The 17,135-nt window shown below is 39.8% G+C and overlaps 1 protein-coding gene across 3 annotated transcripts in view; it reads left to right on the forward strand.

The window, feature by feature from the left end:
• LOC100701335 (protein tyrosine phosphatase receptor type H) overlaps nucleotides 1-17,135 on the forward strand; it is a 574,626-nt gene that overhangs the window by 33,306 nt on the left and 524,185 nt on the right. Inside the window, exons 22-23 of one of the 3 annotated variants that reach the window (XM_019362639.2) lie at nucleotides 4,253-4,388; nucleotides 4,966-6,071. The exons of the other annotated variants lie outside the window; for them this stretch is intronic. Of the exons in view, the coding sequence (XP_019218184.1) occupies nucleotides 4,253-4,388; nucleotides 4,966-5,136 (307 nt within the window). The 3' untranslated portion in view covers nucleotides 5,137-6,071. Of the gene's footprint in view, nucleotides 1-4,252; nucleotides 4,389-4,965; nucleotides 6,072-17,135 lie in introns of those variants that run through there. 3 annotated transcript variants of the gene reach the window in all.

The raw sequence follows: 17,135 nt of genomic DNA on the forward strand, positions 1-17,135 counted from the left end.
CCCTTGTCCACCCACTTCACTAGCTGGGACCACATCTGAACGATGAGCGGAGAGGGATGAGGGAGTATGAACTGGTGCTGCGGTTTGGGGAAGGCCTCGAAGGGGACTGGCGACGGCTCCCGGGCTGGGCAGAACCCCCAAAGAAGCCATCCCCTGCGGAAGTGAAGACTGGGCGATTTTGGAAGTCTTTGGAGATTGTTACGAATGTATAACGGTAGGCTTGTGATGACCAACAGACGAGGAGCTGGTTATGTGGTTGGGGATTCCTAGCGAAAGGCAGGAGTGGCGACACCGATACGGAGTGAATGGCTAGAGAAGAGATTGGGAGGAATCCCAGATGACGAGAGCGCTTGACGAATGCGTGAAAGAACCATGATCTAGTTATAAGGTGGCCAGATTCGGAGAGCAGTTTGCCGGAGAAGTAGATGCTGCTGAGGTATGTCTTTATCGTGGGAATTTTATGCGCGGAAACCGGAAGGCGTAAGGTATTAAACTGGATTGGTTATGATGTTGAATAACGGGAAGGAGAGATTGAAGTTACTGTAGAACGAACGGGGCGCGTTACGAACGGTCCCGTAGGTGGACAACGCGCTGGCTGAGGGACTATTTAATATTGCTACTTGGAGATGCTGCTGGGTTCCACGATGCTAGGGTTTAGATTTCGAATGTCATGGCTGAAAAGGAGGAACCGGAGTCGGAGTGGCCCCTGCATGGGCCGAGAATTTGGATGAGTGGGCCGCTGCATGGAGGCATGATGGAAGGAGAGTTGTTGGTTACGTCGACTACGGGGAGATTGTCGGAGCGATCGAGAACAGATCTTCTTGACCATTCGAGGCCACGGGGGAGGCCGCGATAATGGCCGGAAAAGTTTCGGAAACAGCTGAAGAAGGAAGGAACCGCTCGTGGATGTAATGGCGGGACTCGGGAGGCCAAGCTGAGGAGAACCACCTTCCATTGTAATAACCCCCAAAGCCGGTAGAAGGGGCGGCGCTTGTGCAGGGCTGAGTGTCTTCGGGGTGCGACGGCTGACCGGTGTAGGAGAAGATGCCGTTCTGGTTAGCGAGCGGGAGTTGTCGGCTCCGGAGCGCTATCGAGTGTGATGGAGTCGAGGAGTGACGGTGGAGACGCTACGAGTTAAGCGGGTGGGAGATATGCGTGGCCTTGCGGGATTATGCGAAGAACATAGTACGAACGACCGGAAAGCGAGAGCAGCTGACGTTTGAAGTTCGGGGGAGGAGAGTGATGCGATAGAGCTATTCAATAGGCAGGGAGACCTGGAAACGTTTGTTGCCGAGGGTTGAGCCGGGAACTTTTTTTTTTAACATTTTTTTTTTCCTTTTTTTTAACATTTTCTTTATTTATTTTTTATATTTTTTATTTTTCAAGGTTCGGTGGGGTTGTGGGGGCATACGGGTCGGGAATATCCGCCGCCACAAAAGGAGCAAGAGTGGAGAAAGCGGCATTGAGACATGGAACAGCCGGAGTCGTTAAAGTTATTGCAGATGGAGGGGCCTCCTAGGGGCATGATTGGCCTGCCCCACTTGTCTGAACCTTGTAGCAAAGGCATGGAGTGAGTGGAAGTCGTGGGTTTGGGAATTCCTGGTACTGTGGCCGGGGTCGACCGGGTAAAAATGGAAGAACAGCGTGAGTGCTGATAGTTGTTTTGGGCTGGGATGGCACAGGTGGAGGCGGGATATGACGGGGCACCGCACGACTCGCAGGAGATAGAAGAACGAGCTGCAAAGACCCGACAGTAGAATTCTTAATCGAGACTGCCCCAGAAAGTGTCTTGGTTAAACTGCCGGAGGCGAGCAGCTGCCTGAGAAGCGAACTGCTTGTGATACTTATAGAAGCCGGTGCTGCCAAATCGTAGTGCGAGATCGAGTACGATGGACAGGTAGGAGTTGAACTCTTGTCTTCGGGAGGGAAAAGCAGTGCAGAGCATGTCTCTGTACAGAGAGAAAGCAAACGCAAACTCGAGGGGAGTGAGCTCTTTTGCCCGAGAAGGGGCCGTGCCGAGAATGAATACGGAGCCGTCTTGGCCATCGACCACCCTGGGAAGAGCACCCAATTTTTTGGTATTTTCATTTTAGCAAAGTATGCACTCAGCAGATCCATACTTACTTTGTTATCGGACGTATATAAATCTTGATAAAATATTTTAAAAACTGTGTTGATATCTGAAGAGGATGTAACTAATTTATCATCCTGTTTAATTGCTGCAATAACATTCTGATTGTCCATTTGCTTATGTTGTCTTGCTAATAGCCTGCCTGTCTTCTCCCCATCCTCATAGAAAATAGTTTTAAGACGAAAGAGGGCATACTCTGCTTTTTCTGCGGTTTCTGTTTTCCTGGTCGTCTACTCGGGCCCATAGTTGTTCAAGCTTTTTAGCATTTTTGCCATTATCTTCTGTTATGCTCCTCATTTTGTCTTCCACATCTGAGATGCGGCCCTCAGCTTCGATCATCCGTATTTGGATTGCACTTACAGCGTTTTTAAACTCCACCATGTCTGACTTGATGTGAGATACATCGGCCGCAACACTAGTTAGGATAGCTCCAAGCTTTGTCATTTCTGCAAACAGGCCGCTTATATCCATCTTTGGTCCTTCTTCTTGGCTAGCAGGCCTAACATTGGCACTGCTAGCATTAGTTTCCCCCACCGCCATCTTGGAGATTCGGGTTTGCACGCGCTTATTCTTGGTTCCTGTAGCCATGTCTTTCAATAAAATCGAGGACACTGATCTAGCAAGTCATCACAGTCCAGAAGTGTATTATTTGGGAGCATCTAACTTTTTTTTAAAACTAAATCTAAGGGCGACGGGGTCAGAGACTCTCTATGGTGCGGCCATCCCCAGACACTCCACGTGAATCCCTTTAATATTTATTTTAATATATTATAATTTTTTTATGTGTTGGAAATGTCTTAACCCATTTTAGTAGTTTCAGCAATTATATTTCTTTCCTTGATGGAGGCCAGTAACTTGACCTTTCTGAAACGGACTAACAAATTTTCCATTACTACAGGATATGTCTTCCGAAATAACCGCTTTAGAAATGAGAAGCTACTTCAGGGTTAGGGTTAAATAAGCTATTGGTTGCCAAAATTATAAAACATTATTACTGATTACTGCAGTAATTATGAATGGGAAAGCTATTGACTATTTGCTTGGTTAAATCCAGGTGATTTTTTTTTTTTTGCCAGGCAGCCTTTCGTTAGTCTCATTCACATTAGGTTAAGAAGAAGTGACATAAAAGCTGTAGACCATAAATTTGGTCAGCATAAAGAGTTTACTAATATTAAATCGTAATTTATTAAAGGTCATTTTTTATATAATTGCTGAGCTTAAAGATCTTCAGTTAGGAGCAACTAGTTCATCCTAATACTTACTTCTTTACTTTTGGGGCCTTCAATCCCGTAAGATTATGAAAACTCACTGAGACAAATTGGGATCATTCTCATAAATATAAATACCACCAATGACACAATTGTGCTCCGGTGACTTTGTAGAATACAACATGTTGTGTTACAGTTATAGTCAGACCTCTTCTGGGATCTGAAGAGGAGGCATACAATTAACCACAACATTATAAATTCTACTATATGTGACAGAGATATAGTGTGTACAGTGTCTGACTGATACTGCAAAAATATAATGTGATGTTTCGAGGCAGCGTATTAGGAGCAGGTGAAGGGTTGGTATCTTCCCACACTCCCAAACACTCCTGTCTGTGATTAAAAGTGTGTGTCTGTTGTGACAAACAGTGTCGTTCGGGTTTTGTGTTTTCTAATCTGTTTTTCTTTCTGTCGTGATGTCTTGTTTTCAGCTCACTTTAGTTTCACTTTGGCTTTTACTCTTTGGAAATGTTCCGTTTTATTGAAGCTTTCATTAGTTTCTGTGGGTTTTTATAATGATAACATTGAGGGTATTTGTCAGGGGTATATTTTTAAAAGTCTATATTACATTACAAATTGCAAACACATGCACTAAATCCTCACTGAGCAGGCTGTGATGACAATTTGACCAAAGGGACAAAGACTACAATTAACGACATTTCCTCTATAATTTTATTGAAGCTTGTTTTGTTGTGTACAGTATTGTTTTCCACATTGTTTTCACATCTAGTTGTATGTTCTAGTTTAGTTTTTGTTAACTATAATAACTTTGGCACAGACACAGTGATGAGAGCTTTCTATGTGACCTTAAAAACCTTTTGCTATCTTGTTATGATGCTTGTGTCTCTCTTAGTGCTGGAGTCGGGAGAACTGGCACTATCATTTCCCTGGATGTGCTGCTTCAGCAGCTGGAGAAAGAACAAGCAGTCGGCATCAATGCCTTCATACACAAGATGAGACTGAACCGACCGTACATGGTGCAGAAGGAGGTAATTGTATTAAACTGCTTCTGATTGAGCCACCATTTCCTTAATTAGCTGACCATGTATGTCTTTATAGCCACAGCTGGTGAAACAACACACAGACAGCATTTTAGTCATCATAAGATATGCAGGTTTTTTTTGTTTTTGTTTTTTAAATTGGGGTCCTTATTGTCCATCCTTTCAACTTGAAATATGAGTTTGAAAGATGTTTTCTATTGTTCAATTTTTGTTTTTCAAACTTTTTACACATTAACCAGCAGATGCCTCCTTAAAATATTTTTTAATCCAGTTTGTTAATTGCACTTGTTACAGCAAAACACTTGATTGAAATGTTATTATAGTCCTGTTTGTGACATTAGAGCCAGCATTTCTCTCTAAGGGTCTATGTCTACATCTTTTTAAGTAAGACAGCTGAAAATTTGTTTTCATAAAACAAAGTCTTATTGGACCTTTTTGTTTATTAAAAAAAATCGAATGCTTTATTTTGAAACTGTGCAGAAATGTTGAAAGAAACTATTATGATCTTTACAGGCAGAAGTTCTGCATTTCAAATAACCAACAACTTCTGGTATTTCCTTTTCAGTCCCAGTACATTTTTCTGCACCAGTGCATCATGGACAGTCTGCAACCAAAAGACACGAATGAAGAGAACATTTATGAGGATATACACGAGAACACGGACGAGACGGCAGACAGCATATACGTCAATGCCACTGCTCTCCAAGAGTTCCGTCGGCACAATGTAAACGCCTAGTATTAACCCTGCACTTAATCTTTTATGCACTTAATGAAAAACTATTTGTCTATGAGCAATATTTTGGTTTTAAACTTAATAATACAAACTATTACATCTTAACTGTTTCCGTATATGCATTGCACACTTCAGATCTTATTTAGTTTGCATCTCTTCTAAATGTGTGATATCATAGTTGTTGTTGTTGTTGTTGTTGTTGTTTTTGTGTGAGAAAATAGCTCTCTGATGACTTGGGAATGTTAAAAATGTCATGGTCCTGGGTCCTTTTCACCCAGCATGTTGAGTTTCTTCTGTTCTAGTGATATTTTGTATTATGGTTTATGTTCAGGTTCATTTATAGTCTTAGTTATTCTGTTTTGAATTTCTTTATACTCCCTGTTTAGTTCTTGGATTATTAGGTTTCCCCTTGTGTCTTTGCCCTCTGTGTCTCTCTCTCTGTGTCTGTGTTTATGTGTTTGTATGAGCCGCTGCGTCTTGCCTCCCTCCTTCTGTTCCATTCTATGTTTCCCGAGCCCGTCATGTCTCCTCTCTATCCCTCGTGTTCCCTTGCTCCCTTTCGTCTGCCTTTCCTCCACTCCTCTGTCAAACTCATGTGTCAGTCTTGCATTCATTCATTTCCTGTTTTATTGTGAAGGTCTTGTGTTCCATGTTCAGTGTGTTTAGTTTTGGTTTAGTTCTGGTGTCGTCATGTCTAATTTGTCTCAGCTCTGTTCCCCATGTATTTTCTGTTTCCTCGTGGTTGTACTGTGTATTTAAGCCTCTGTTTCCCTCAGTCCATTTGCGTTCCCCTTCACTCATGGCTGTGTATTTGCCTGTGTGTTTCTCTGTATGTTTAGGTTCCAGAATTCCAGTTTAGTTTTAGTTTTATTTTGTATCACCTGCACGGCAGCAATAAAGCTGTGTTTGTGAGTTTAAGTCTTACCTGTTAGTCTGTGTTGGGTTCTTTCCTGCCTGCACCACAGCCAGTTTATGACAAAGACATACATTGATGAGTACAAAACACAAGAATAATTTCTAAAGGAAATATAATATTTCACATTCACAGAAATATAAGAAGTAAGTTTTGGTTTCAGTGTGTCACTGATTCTCTTTCCTGGACCAGAAACAACCATTTATGCATCTTCTTCTGTGACGTTGCTGCCTGAGGGGTCCTGACTACTGGATACAGTAGAGAATTTACTATCAGTAACTTCCCTTTAGGGCTTTGAGGGCCTTGTGGTTGATCTCCAATGGCCCTGACTGCTGCTTGCCCGGATATAGTGACTCAGTTTTATCAGTGTCAGGCGGGAGAGGGACAGAACATTTTAGCAATGTTGTGCAGCACACTGCTTTGATAATGTTGTGTATGGGCTGATGTAGAGGCGTGATTAAAAGCATTAGAAGCACAATTACCACATTGACTCTAAAACATGACTGCACTGCAGGAGTATCTCTAGTGTATTGTATGAGATGGCAAATGCAGTTTAGTATATACATTGCAACTGAGAAAAAATTAGTCTGTAGCCGGACTGTGACATACACTGACCATGCACTTCACAGTTACACCACTTCAGCTGCTTGTTAATGCAAATATCTAATCAGCCAATCACATGGCAGAAACTCGATGCATTTAGGGATGTGGATAGTATTTTAGGGTCTGTCTGAGCAGAAAAATGCAACTGTTAATTATCTGCTTAGATCACACAGGTACCTGAAGGCAAAATATAACAAGCAGACACATTTTTCTTTAAAAAGTCACAATAGAAGTCATGAGGAATTGATTTCTGATGAATTATTCTTATAAATTGAATCCTTAAATGAAATAGACTGAAGGTTTAATGTAACTACCTGAGAAGATGGAGTGATGAAGAGATTATGTCCTGCGATGTATTATAGAATGAAATATAAAATATCATGAAACAAAACATACAACAAAGAAGACACAAGACTTTTAAGCAGTGAGAGTCCAGTCTCAGACAAGAATTGAACAACATTCTTCTCCAAAAAACAAAGAAGCTGATCTTCTCAGTTTCCCTGAAGAAGTATTGCAGTTATCAAATTCAAAATTAGACAATTTTCCCCTCAGAATTGTAGATGGTCTCATTTTAAACATTTGATAAAAATTTCATGTGTTGTATTGTGAATTTCATGAGGTTTGCAAAGTTTTTATTTGCACTTTGCACAGCATCGTTTTTGTAATTGGGGTTTTAAGTACAAACATTCTGATATCTTTTCCCTTGTCCATGGGGAATACTAAGTGAGTAGTAATATACCTGTAGCTTTTACATTATACATGCTTTAGAAGACATAGCCTACATTTTCACTGCTATGCAGATGATACCCGCCTTTTGTTGGTTAAACTGCCGGGATGTCTTAGACACATAATGAGCTTTAATTTTCTGCTTCTAAGTTCAGATAAAACTGAGGTTATTGTAACGGGGCGTAAAAATCTTAGAAACACTGCGGCTAACAAGATCCTTACTCTGGACAGCATTGTCTTGAGCCGCCTGTTGTAGTGATTTGGTACTTTATAAGTAAAATTGAAACATACAATCCCGTCGCACAACATCAACATTTATTTATATACAAAAATAAAAATGCTTTTTTACAGAAAAGAATACTATGGATCATAAAAACGCAATCATTCATCTTCCAACTGTATCTTTCTGTTCTGGCTTTAGAATCATTGGTTGTTTACTGATCCGTACTTTGGGAGTCATACTGTTGTGATGCTGGGGAGAAAAGGGTAAGGTTTGATAGACTAAACCATTACACACAAAACTTCAAAAACCTAAAGAGTGTGTGAGACTGCTAGCTGTGTCGTTCAGCAATAAACTTATCTACAAATGTGTTAGTAAAGAGTGACGTGTATTTCTGTCCCATTAAGCAATGGTTTAACAAATTTCACTGGAAACTATAAAAGGAATCTGGATTTAAATAGAACATAGTAGTGATGGATTAAGTGCAGGAAACACTAGTATAAGGTGTCTATGGAACAAATCTCCTTCAACGTTCAAAATGACCAAAGTGAGGACTACAAACGTTTCTCTCAGTTGGTTGTGTTTATGGAAAAAGTGTCACGGTCCTGGGTCGGTTCGACCCAGCATTTTGAGTTTCTTATGTTTTGGTTTATTTTTGCATTATGGATTAGTTCTTATTCTCGGGTGATGCTGTTTTGATTGTGATTATATTCTGTTTCTTTAGCTATCTGGTGATGATGATGACGATGATGATGATTATTTCTGGTTTAGGTTTCGTTATCTTGCCCTCATGTTTAGTTTAGGTTGCCTGTGCTTAGTCTTCTCTGTCCGTATGTCCCTCTGTCTGTCCATGATGTCATTATGCTTGCTTATGAGTCTGCGTCTGTGTCTCTGTCTGTCGTGTGCTTCCTGTTTTATTTTGTAGGTCTGTGTCCTATGTCAGTGCGTTCAGCTTTGTGCTCTCCCTGTCTCGTCAGTGTAATCAGCGTCAGCCGTGTCTCCCAGCTGTTTCCTCTTCGCTCCGTTCACCTCTTGTATTTAGTGTCTGTGTCTTCCCCTACTTGGTGTCGTGTCGTTAACGTCTGTTCACCCCCACTTCCTCTGTGTGTTCTGTTTGCCAGCCGGTCAACCTGCCTAGTTATTCTGTTTCCCCAGTTTAGTTAGTGTTTTCCTGTTCTGCTTCTTACCAGCAATAAAGCTGTGTATTTTGAGTTACTTCTGCCTCCGTGAGTCCTGCATTTTGGGTCCTCTCTTCCTGCCTGCCTACACACAGACATGACAAAAAGCAGCTAAATACACTGAGACTGCTCCACATTGTTAGTGAGTTAACTCTGTATATCTGTGGGTTTTGTCAGACTTGGAGTGAACAAAAGCAGAAAAACAGTAAAAGATGCAGACGGTGAAAGTCTGGTTTATTTCATGAACACAGTGAAACATTTTACAGTCCACAGAGCAAAGTAGCATATATGATAATGGATACTACAACATAACAGGGACAGTGAGAAGTAAAACTCATTGTCTTACCACATGTTATATTCTGTAAACTTAAAATAAACCACAGAAATTAGAGTTTAGTGTTTTATAGTCATCTATTAAAAACATGTGTCAACATTACTGAAGTGACACTTTAACGATGCTTCATATCACAGTCTTTATGATGAAAAATATGTTTTCTCGTTAGCACATGTCTGCGCTGTCACTTGTCATGAAAATGTCCAGAGCCTGGGTTCAAGCTTCCTCTTCAATTACCATTGATCATTAATAGTGCGCACAAAAGATTTGTCACATTATCCCCATAAACAACATGCTTTTATAGAAATCATTGTGACACAAATATTTAGATTCTTGATTCACAATGTGCATGAACTCAAAATCTTTAAAGTTTCATGTGTATAAATTATCGCAAATAATACATTTATACCATTGACCTTCCTTCTGCGAGGGCACACACACACACACACAGAGAGAGAGAGAGAGAGAGAGAGATCATTAATAAGGATTGGAGCCGGTTTTGGATTTTCACTTGTTGTTGGCTTTAATATGAACAGTCACATAAAATTCATTCCAATTTTTTGCCTTTGCTTCAATTAGGATGTTTCTTTAAATCTACAACAGCTTCCTTTTCAAAAAGTATACTGACATAGTAAGGAAGTAGCTAGGGAACTCAGTAAGTATGAGCAACAATAGCTTAAGGACACTTTCTCCAATAAAGAGGATTTCATCATCTGCAGTTTGTAAAAAGTTCCATATTAAAAACAATTCAGCAGACCCTCAGAGTGCGGATACAAACTGTTTTCAGGTATAGAGGTAGAGGTACACTTCATGTACTTATCAACATACAGTTCAGAGGCTTGCATTAGAGTGCATTGGTGCTTGGGCATCTTTTATTTAGCATGGTTATACCATTGTGAATGTAGCTATATAAATATGCTCAAGAGTCTATCATATGTTTGACATGCAACTAAAAATTCGAAAATATATTTTTAAATCAGTAACTTTGCAAATTTAGAGGAAATGTTTTCGGACAACACATGTGTCACATTTTAAACAGTGTTTGAATAATCAGCGCTGACATACAGACATTTATGCGCTGGGTATATCAGACATGCTTACCGTGTGAAAGGCCCGCGGATGTCTTGGAGCAGAGAAACACGCCGTGTTGTTGCTTTTCTCTATTGTATAAGCAACGCCCGACTGTCAGAAACGCTCTGTGCGGGTAGTCGGCTCCAACGCACATCCAGGCATCCGTGTGAAAGAAAGGTGTCGCTGCGGCTAGGCTGTCAGGATAGTCAGGCTTTTATTTATATTTGCATTCTGATGCGTTAAAACTAGCAGCGTCTGTGTCCTGCTTGGATCATCATTCTGAAAATTCAGATATTTAAATAAAATGGTGAATTGACTAGTGATGAGGAGCCACTTAGATCCGTAAAATGAGGTTTGATTAAATTAAACTCTTATGAACAGCGATGAATTCTACCTCTCTGCTTATGTGTTCCAAACAAACGATGTTTTCTACATGTCCAAACTGTGTGCTAACTACCTCACACCGCTGTGTCTGGGATCCGAAAAAATAAAAAGTTAAAACGCTATACCTTGCGGCAGTTGTGAAGTGCTGAGGAAAATACTGTGTGTCTGATGGGGTGTTTTTATATAGGTGGACTTTGTTTCAGTTGACCTCTGACATGCAGAGATAAAGAGCAGATTGTAAAGAAAAAGGTGGAAACTATAGAGGTACAGTTAGGGGTGTGCAACTTTCTATGTGAACATTAGGGTGTGTGTCCTCGGATGTTTTTGCTAAGGAAACAGCCTTTATTGTTTTATGACTTGTTTTGCTGGCTGTTGGGGCCCTACCTGTAACCCCCTCTGTCTAATCATTGAGTCTTACTGTTACAGTGTGTGACTAATAGATAATTATAGGGATTGTTGCATTAAAGGAACATTGGGGGGTCGATACAGTGTTATTGTGGCTAGTTAAGAATATGTTGTTTTTAGAAGTATCACAAGAAAAGTTTATTTCTAAAGGGATACCTGTTATTTGTGGGGGAAAAAAGTACAGGTATATTACTACTGACATGATAATTTCTTCATCCCTACGCTCTTGCTCAAGTGTTGTGTCAGAAGCAAGTGCATTTTTGGGATAAGTTCCTCTGTACACAAATGTAAGAGAGGCAAATGTTGATTTGCCTCTCATAAATGTTTACATGCCACGTCTTGATTGACGTACCTTTGACAAGCAGCACAGCATGACCGTTAATAAGGAAGTAACAGGTAAGTAACAGGTGTGACAAAGGTCTCTGTAGTTGTACAAGGCCAGAAAGGAGAAGCAGCTATTTACGTAGTCACTTGCCAATATGAAAAGGGACCAGAGGTTACGAGAGGAGGATGTAGTTAAGGATTAAAAGTCAACAACTTTGAATCAAAGTTATTACAGGGCAGGGTTGGAGAAATTCTTTGCCAAGCTTACGTGTGGTTACCAACATACCAGCAGAGGTGCTGAAAAAAAAAGGTTATCTTGGGGAAAAAAAGGAATTGAACAAGTTCAAAGAATGTGTGCCAGTTAGGAGTCCTGAAGACGATGAAGCTTTTATCTCTTATCTCAGACCACTTGTTGCTCTGTGTCTTCCTGAGTCTACTTTGGGTAAGTTGTTTTTTTTTACCTTTCACTTTGATGGTGATCAGATAGCGAAGCTCAGTGTAGGTTACCCTCGACAAAAGGAAACAGTGCAGTCAAAACCACAGTGAAGCCTAAATGCATGACATGCTTCATTATGTATTTTAAACACTATAGTTATGTTTTGTGAAATGTTGGTTTGTACAGAAATGCAGGAACAACAAAATCGTGTTAAACAGCATGAAAATTCTGGACTTTTCCAGATTTTGAAACACGAATTTATTCCTTCTTTGCGACACCAATTTATTACCGTTTCCTCTGAGAACAAAAAGAGCATGAAGGAGGAAATAATGTTAAAACTAAATTCAACAATATCTTAAACACTTACACGATACAGACTTAATGATTTAATCAAATCAGATGTGGAATTTTAAACAGTATGTCCGAGGGGAAATGTGTTAGATATTTTATAGAACAGTGATTAAGTAACTGTAGCTATAATATACAATATGATAATATATATGTTTTGTGTTTTTAGTGAAAGCAAATATTTAATTAATACATTTTTATGGTTTAGATGTTGCTATAGTTGATAGAAGCTGACACATAAAATGCTAAAATAATTTGACACTGACTTATTTGTTTCCTGCACATCATTTTTTTATATGGAAGTTTTTGTTCTTATAAAGCAGAATGCTCAGAGAATATTTCTAAGTATTACTCCTTTGAGCAGCCAGTCATGTTTCTGTTCACAAAATGTTTATGATATAATATTGCTTTGTTAGATTGCTAAGCATTGTGTTAACTGGAGATTCAATGGCAATTATTTTAACAGATTTTAAATTTTGTAGTTCACTCTTTTTGTGTTTTTAGGGTACAACTGACTCCACTACAATAATCACAGCAACAGTGACAGCAGGACAGGGAAGTGCAGCAAAAACAGAAACAACCACAAGACCAACAACACAAAAAAACACTCCCATGGGTCAAACAATACAAAAAACCACTTCACTGGCTCCTAGGCTACAAAAACAAATTCCACTGGCTCAAAAAATACACAGTCCCACTCTGCTTAAATCTACCTCAGCGAAAGCCTGTAAGAATGAAACACTATCCTTTGACTTTTGTTGGTGATCAGTTAAACTGAAGTGAATGTCATTCTGGGTTTTTATTGTGGTAAAAGGTGAACGCCACTCTCAACTCATCACAGCTCCTGATGATGTAACAAAAGGCACAGTGGTACAAAGGACTGAAAGCAGCATAATCAGTGCTTCAGTTCTTGTTCTTTTATGCAATATGGTGATATAACAGAAGCTATTAATAAAGCTGAAGCAGGACCCATAGTACATGTGGTCACTTCTCTGACTGCTGGAACAAACTATAATTTCACTCTCTTCACCGTGTCTGGGGGACTCAATAGCAGTGGATTCAGTGCTGTGACAGGTTGGTGAGCACTGAACAAAACATTCAGTCTAACTAAAACATACACAAAATACAAGAAAGATAGACCAAATTGACAAAAGATTTTGTTCGGAGCATTGTTAAAGTTTCTTCTTTGTGTGATTTTCTATTCTAGCTCTAGACTGGTTACTGCTAACCTGGTGGAGGTTAACAGATTAAAAACATCTAAAGCAGTCATAGTCCTTTAAAATGTTCCACAATCGATGCTTCTCTACAACATGAACCAGTACAGATGCTTGTACTTGTGACAGACATGCAAACATGAATGGTGTCCTCTTAGGAAACAGCTAAGATTTAAATAGATGGTGTGGAAATTGAAAGAGTTCATGGAGTCAAGTTTCTTGGTGTGATAACAGGTGATAAAATAAGTTGGAAGTCTCACATATTAGTTTACATAACAAGGTCTCAGGAAGTATTTCAATATTGAGTAAAGTAAAACACATTCTAGACCACAAATCACTCAACATTGTCTATTGTTCACTGATTTCACTGTATTTGCGGTACTGTGCAGAGGTTTGGAGCAATACTTATAAATTGTTGCTATCATCAATATTCATATTGCAAAAAAAAGGGCAATAAGGATAATTTATATTACTGGTAACAGAGATCAAATCCACTGTTCTTAAAATCAAAAATTTTTATTTATTTATTTAATTTTATCATTGCATAAATTGTGTATAAAGCAATAAACAACCGACTTCCTGGCAATATTGTAAAATTGTTTTTTAAAAGGGAAGGGGCTACAATTTGAAGGGGAAATTACATTCAAAACATCCCTGTATCCATACAACACAGGTTTTTGCATGTCTGTGTGTGGAGTGAAGCTGTGGAACAGATTAACTAAAGAACAAAAGCAATGTCCCAGCATGACTCAGATTAAAAAGAGATACAAAAATGTTTTTTGTAAAGTACAGGGAAGAGGTACGGCTTTGATGGGGTGTTCTCACATACTATTTTCACACTAGGGATGTGTGTCTATGTGGGTGCACAAGTATGTTTATATATGTATATATATCTTTACATTTGTAAATCTTTTGACTTGTTAATGGTTTTATAAAAGCAAATACATGTAAAACTTTTAAGGAAAAAATTTTCAAATTCAAAGTCAGCTTTATTGTCAAAAACCATATGTACAGATCATACAATTTGAATTTGAAATTGCAATACTCCCACTGCCCTTAGTGTACACTAAAACAATATATAGATATAGAGGTCTAATGTACAACACAGTACAGTACAATACAATCTTATATAAACAACAGTGCCCAACACAATCATAGTGATTGTGGGCAAGGATTCGTGTGAAAGTGGGGTTGGGGCAGTCAGGTGCACCAGTTTCCATCTCCCGTGTTACGGCCCCCACCACGCAGGACGTAGGTAAGATAGTTTCAGCTTCCATAGAATTGGATTCAGGAGAGAATTGGCGATACAAAGCGTCAGGCTTAGTGCTGCGTGAACTGGGACGATATGAAATGAAGAAATTAAACCGGTTAAAAAATAGCTGCCACCTAGCTTGTCAGGAGTTTAATTGTTTGGCGCGCTGAATGTAAGAGACGTTCTTGTGATTGGTACAGATTAAAAAAGGCTGTTCCAATCCCTCTAACCAGTGTCTCCACCTTTTAAGGGCAATTTTAATGGCCAGCAAGTCATGGTTTGCCATGTCATAATTTCTCTCGGTGGGGCTGAACCGCTGAGAGAAGACAGCACACTGTGTGATCGCTGAGACAGTCTCAGCACCAATATCCGAGGCGTCCACCTCCACTATAAACTGTTTGGGGGTGTCGGGATGGACGAGAACAGGTGCAGTGCAAAATATGTCCTTTAAGTGGGAAAACGCTTATTGGGCTTCGGGAGACCATTGGAAAACTTGAGTGGGAGTGTGACCTGGCTGTAGTTTTTTATTAACCGACAATAAAAATTAGCGAACTCTAGAAACCTTTGTAGTTGCTTGCAAGTTGAAGAAGTTGGCCATTCAACTATTGCTTTGACTTTGCAGGGATCTGCCCTCACCTGTCACCTTTGAAGTATGTAGCTCAGAAAAGAAACAGAGCTAGCATGAAATTCCCACTTCACTGATTTTACAAAGATTTTGCTCTCTAACAGCTGTTGCAACACACTGCTTACCTGCTGTGCATGTTCCTCCACTGACGGGGAATAAACATTTCTCAACCTTTTTCTTTCAGTTCCACCAGTGGTGCCTTGGGTCAATGTGACTGAACGATTTACTAACAGCATAACTCTAGAGTGGGAGAACATGAATAAAGACTGGCAATACGAGCTTCAAATCAATGGTGATGTGTCAGTTAGTGTGTCAGACAACTCCTCAGATACAATCAGAAAAGTAGTGACATCTCTTCAGCCTGGAACAGAGTATGATTTCAACTTAACCACAGTGTTCGCTGGACTCAGGAGCACTCCTTATACGAATTTCACAGTAACAGGTAAAAAAAACAATAGCATCTCTCTGTCAGACTTTTATAACTTTTTCAGTATGAGCAGTGTTGGGAAGGTTACTTTTAAAATGTATTCCATTACAGAATACTGAATACATGCCCCAAAATGTATTCTGTAACGTATTCCGTTACGTTACTCAATGACAGTAACGTATTCTGAATACTTTGGATTACTTAATATATTATCGTGCTGTTTACAACTACCTGAATGTACTATTGCTGTGATTTATTACTGTTACTGAAGGTCCGCGGCTCCGAACAGTAGTAAAGGGACCTCTGGCTAACACGGTGGGTTCCGTGTCGGGCTGGTAGCCGAAAAATAGCTTTACTTTGTTGTCTGGGTCAACTTTGCTTGCCAGAGACAGAGAGAGGCGTTGAAAAGCTACTCCAACGGAACTAATTTTTTCCGGAGGAAAACACGAACACAGTGTACAGTTGAGTCTTAATAGCTTACTTACAAATGGGCTCGTCAGGCACTCTTCTTGGCTGCAGTGGTTATTATTATATTTACATGCTCCCGTTTTTGCTCCGTGACAGCTCGGACTTTTCCTTTCTCTCCCTCCCTCGCTCACAGACACATAACGTGTATGGTAGTCCATTCTCGCTGCAGCACGGACTACACTGCCCATGAGGCTACATTCTTTAGGGCCATGCCTGTAGCATTCTGCCTTTTAGCTTAGCACAACAACAACAACAACAAAAAAGCGCTCTCTCACCCAGGAAACACGCAGAGAGAGAGCGCGTCACCCTGTAACCATGGCAACCGTAACGCTGCCGCCTGGAACAACATTACGTAGCTGTCAAACAAACCCAAACAGTCCTGACCCGCGACAATATGAAACAGGGAAGTACCGCCGTGTAATCCATTTATTTCAACAAAGTAACTGTATTCTGAATACCACCTTTTTAAACGGTAACTGTAACGGAATACAGTTACTCATATTTTGTATTCTAAATACGTAACGGCGGTACATGTATTCCGTTACTCCCCAACACTGAGTATGAGGAGGAAATTTTGTCCCATGTGTAAAATGACAAAGAGCCTGCAGTCTGAAGCACTTCAGTTGGTCTTCTTTTCAATGAGTTGTATACATAAAAAAAAAAGAAGAATCAGGTTCTTGTGTATAACTATTTTCTCATCCATTTCAGCCATAGACTGTGCCAGTGCAGACTGGAAAGTTACCAACTCATCAATCAAAGCAAAGATTGAAGGCTTGTTCTCGAATGCAACCGCCCATTATGGATCTAACGTTCATGTCAGTGATGGACGTGAAAATGTGTCATTTACTGGACTTTACCCTGGTGCCACCTATCAGATATCTCTTGTCTATGAAAAGTCTTCCAGAGTTTTCCTGCAGTGTGAACACAAATTAACAATTCGTGAGTACAAATCTATCTTAGAACAACACATGTCTGCGTTTAAAAAAATAATAATTTGAAGGACAAGCTTATTTTTAATCTGTAAAATAGTATTTAAGATCTTAATGTATTCAGTCATATTGTTTATAGGAAGAT

Source organism: Oreochromis niloticus, linkage group LG8 (genome assembly GCF_001858045.2).
Source record: "Oreochromis niloticus isolate F11D_XX linkage group LG8, O_niloticus_UMD_NMBU, whole genome shotgun sequence".
NCBI classification, from domain to species: domain Eukaryota; kingdom Metazoa; phylum Chordata; class Actinopteri; order Cichliformes; family Cichlidae; genus Oreochromis; species Oreochromis niloticus.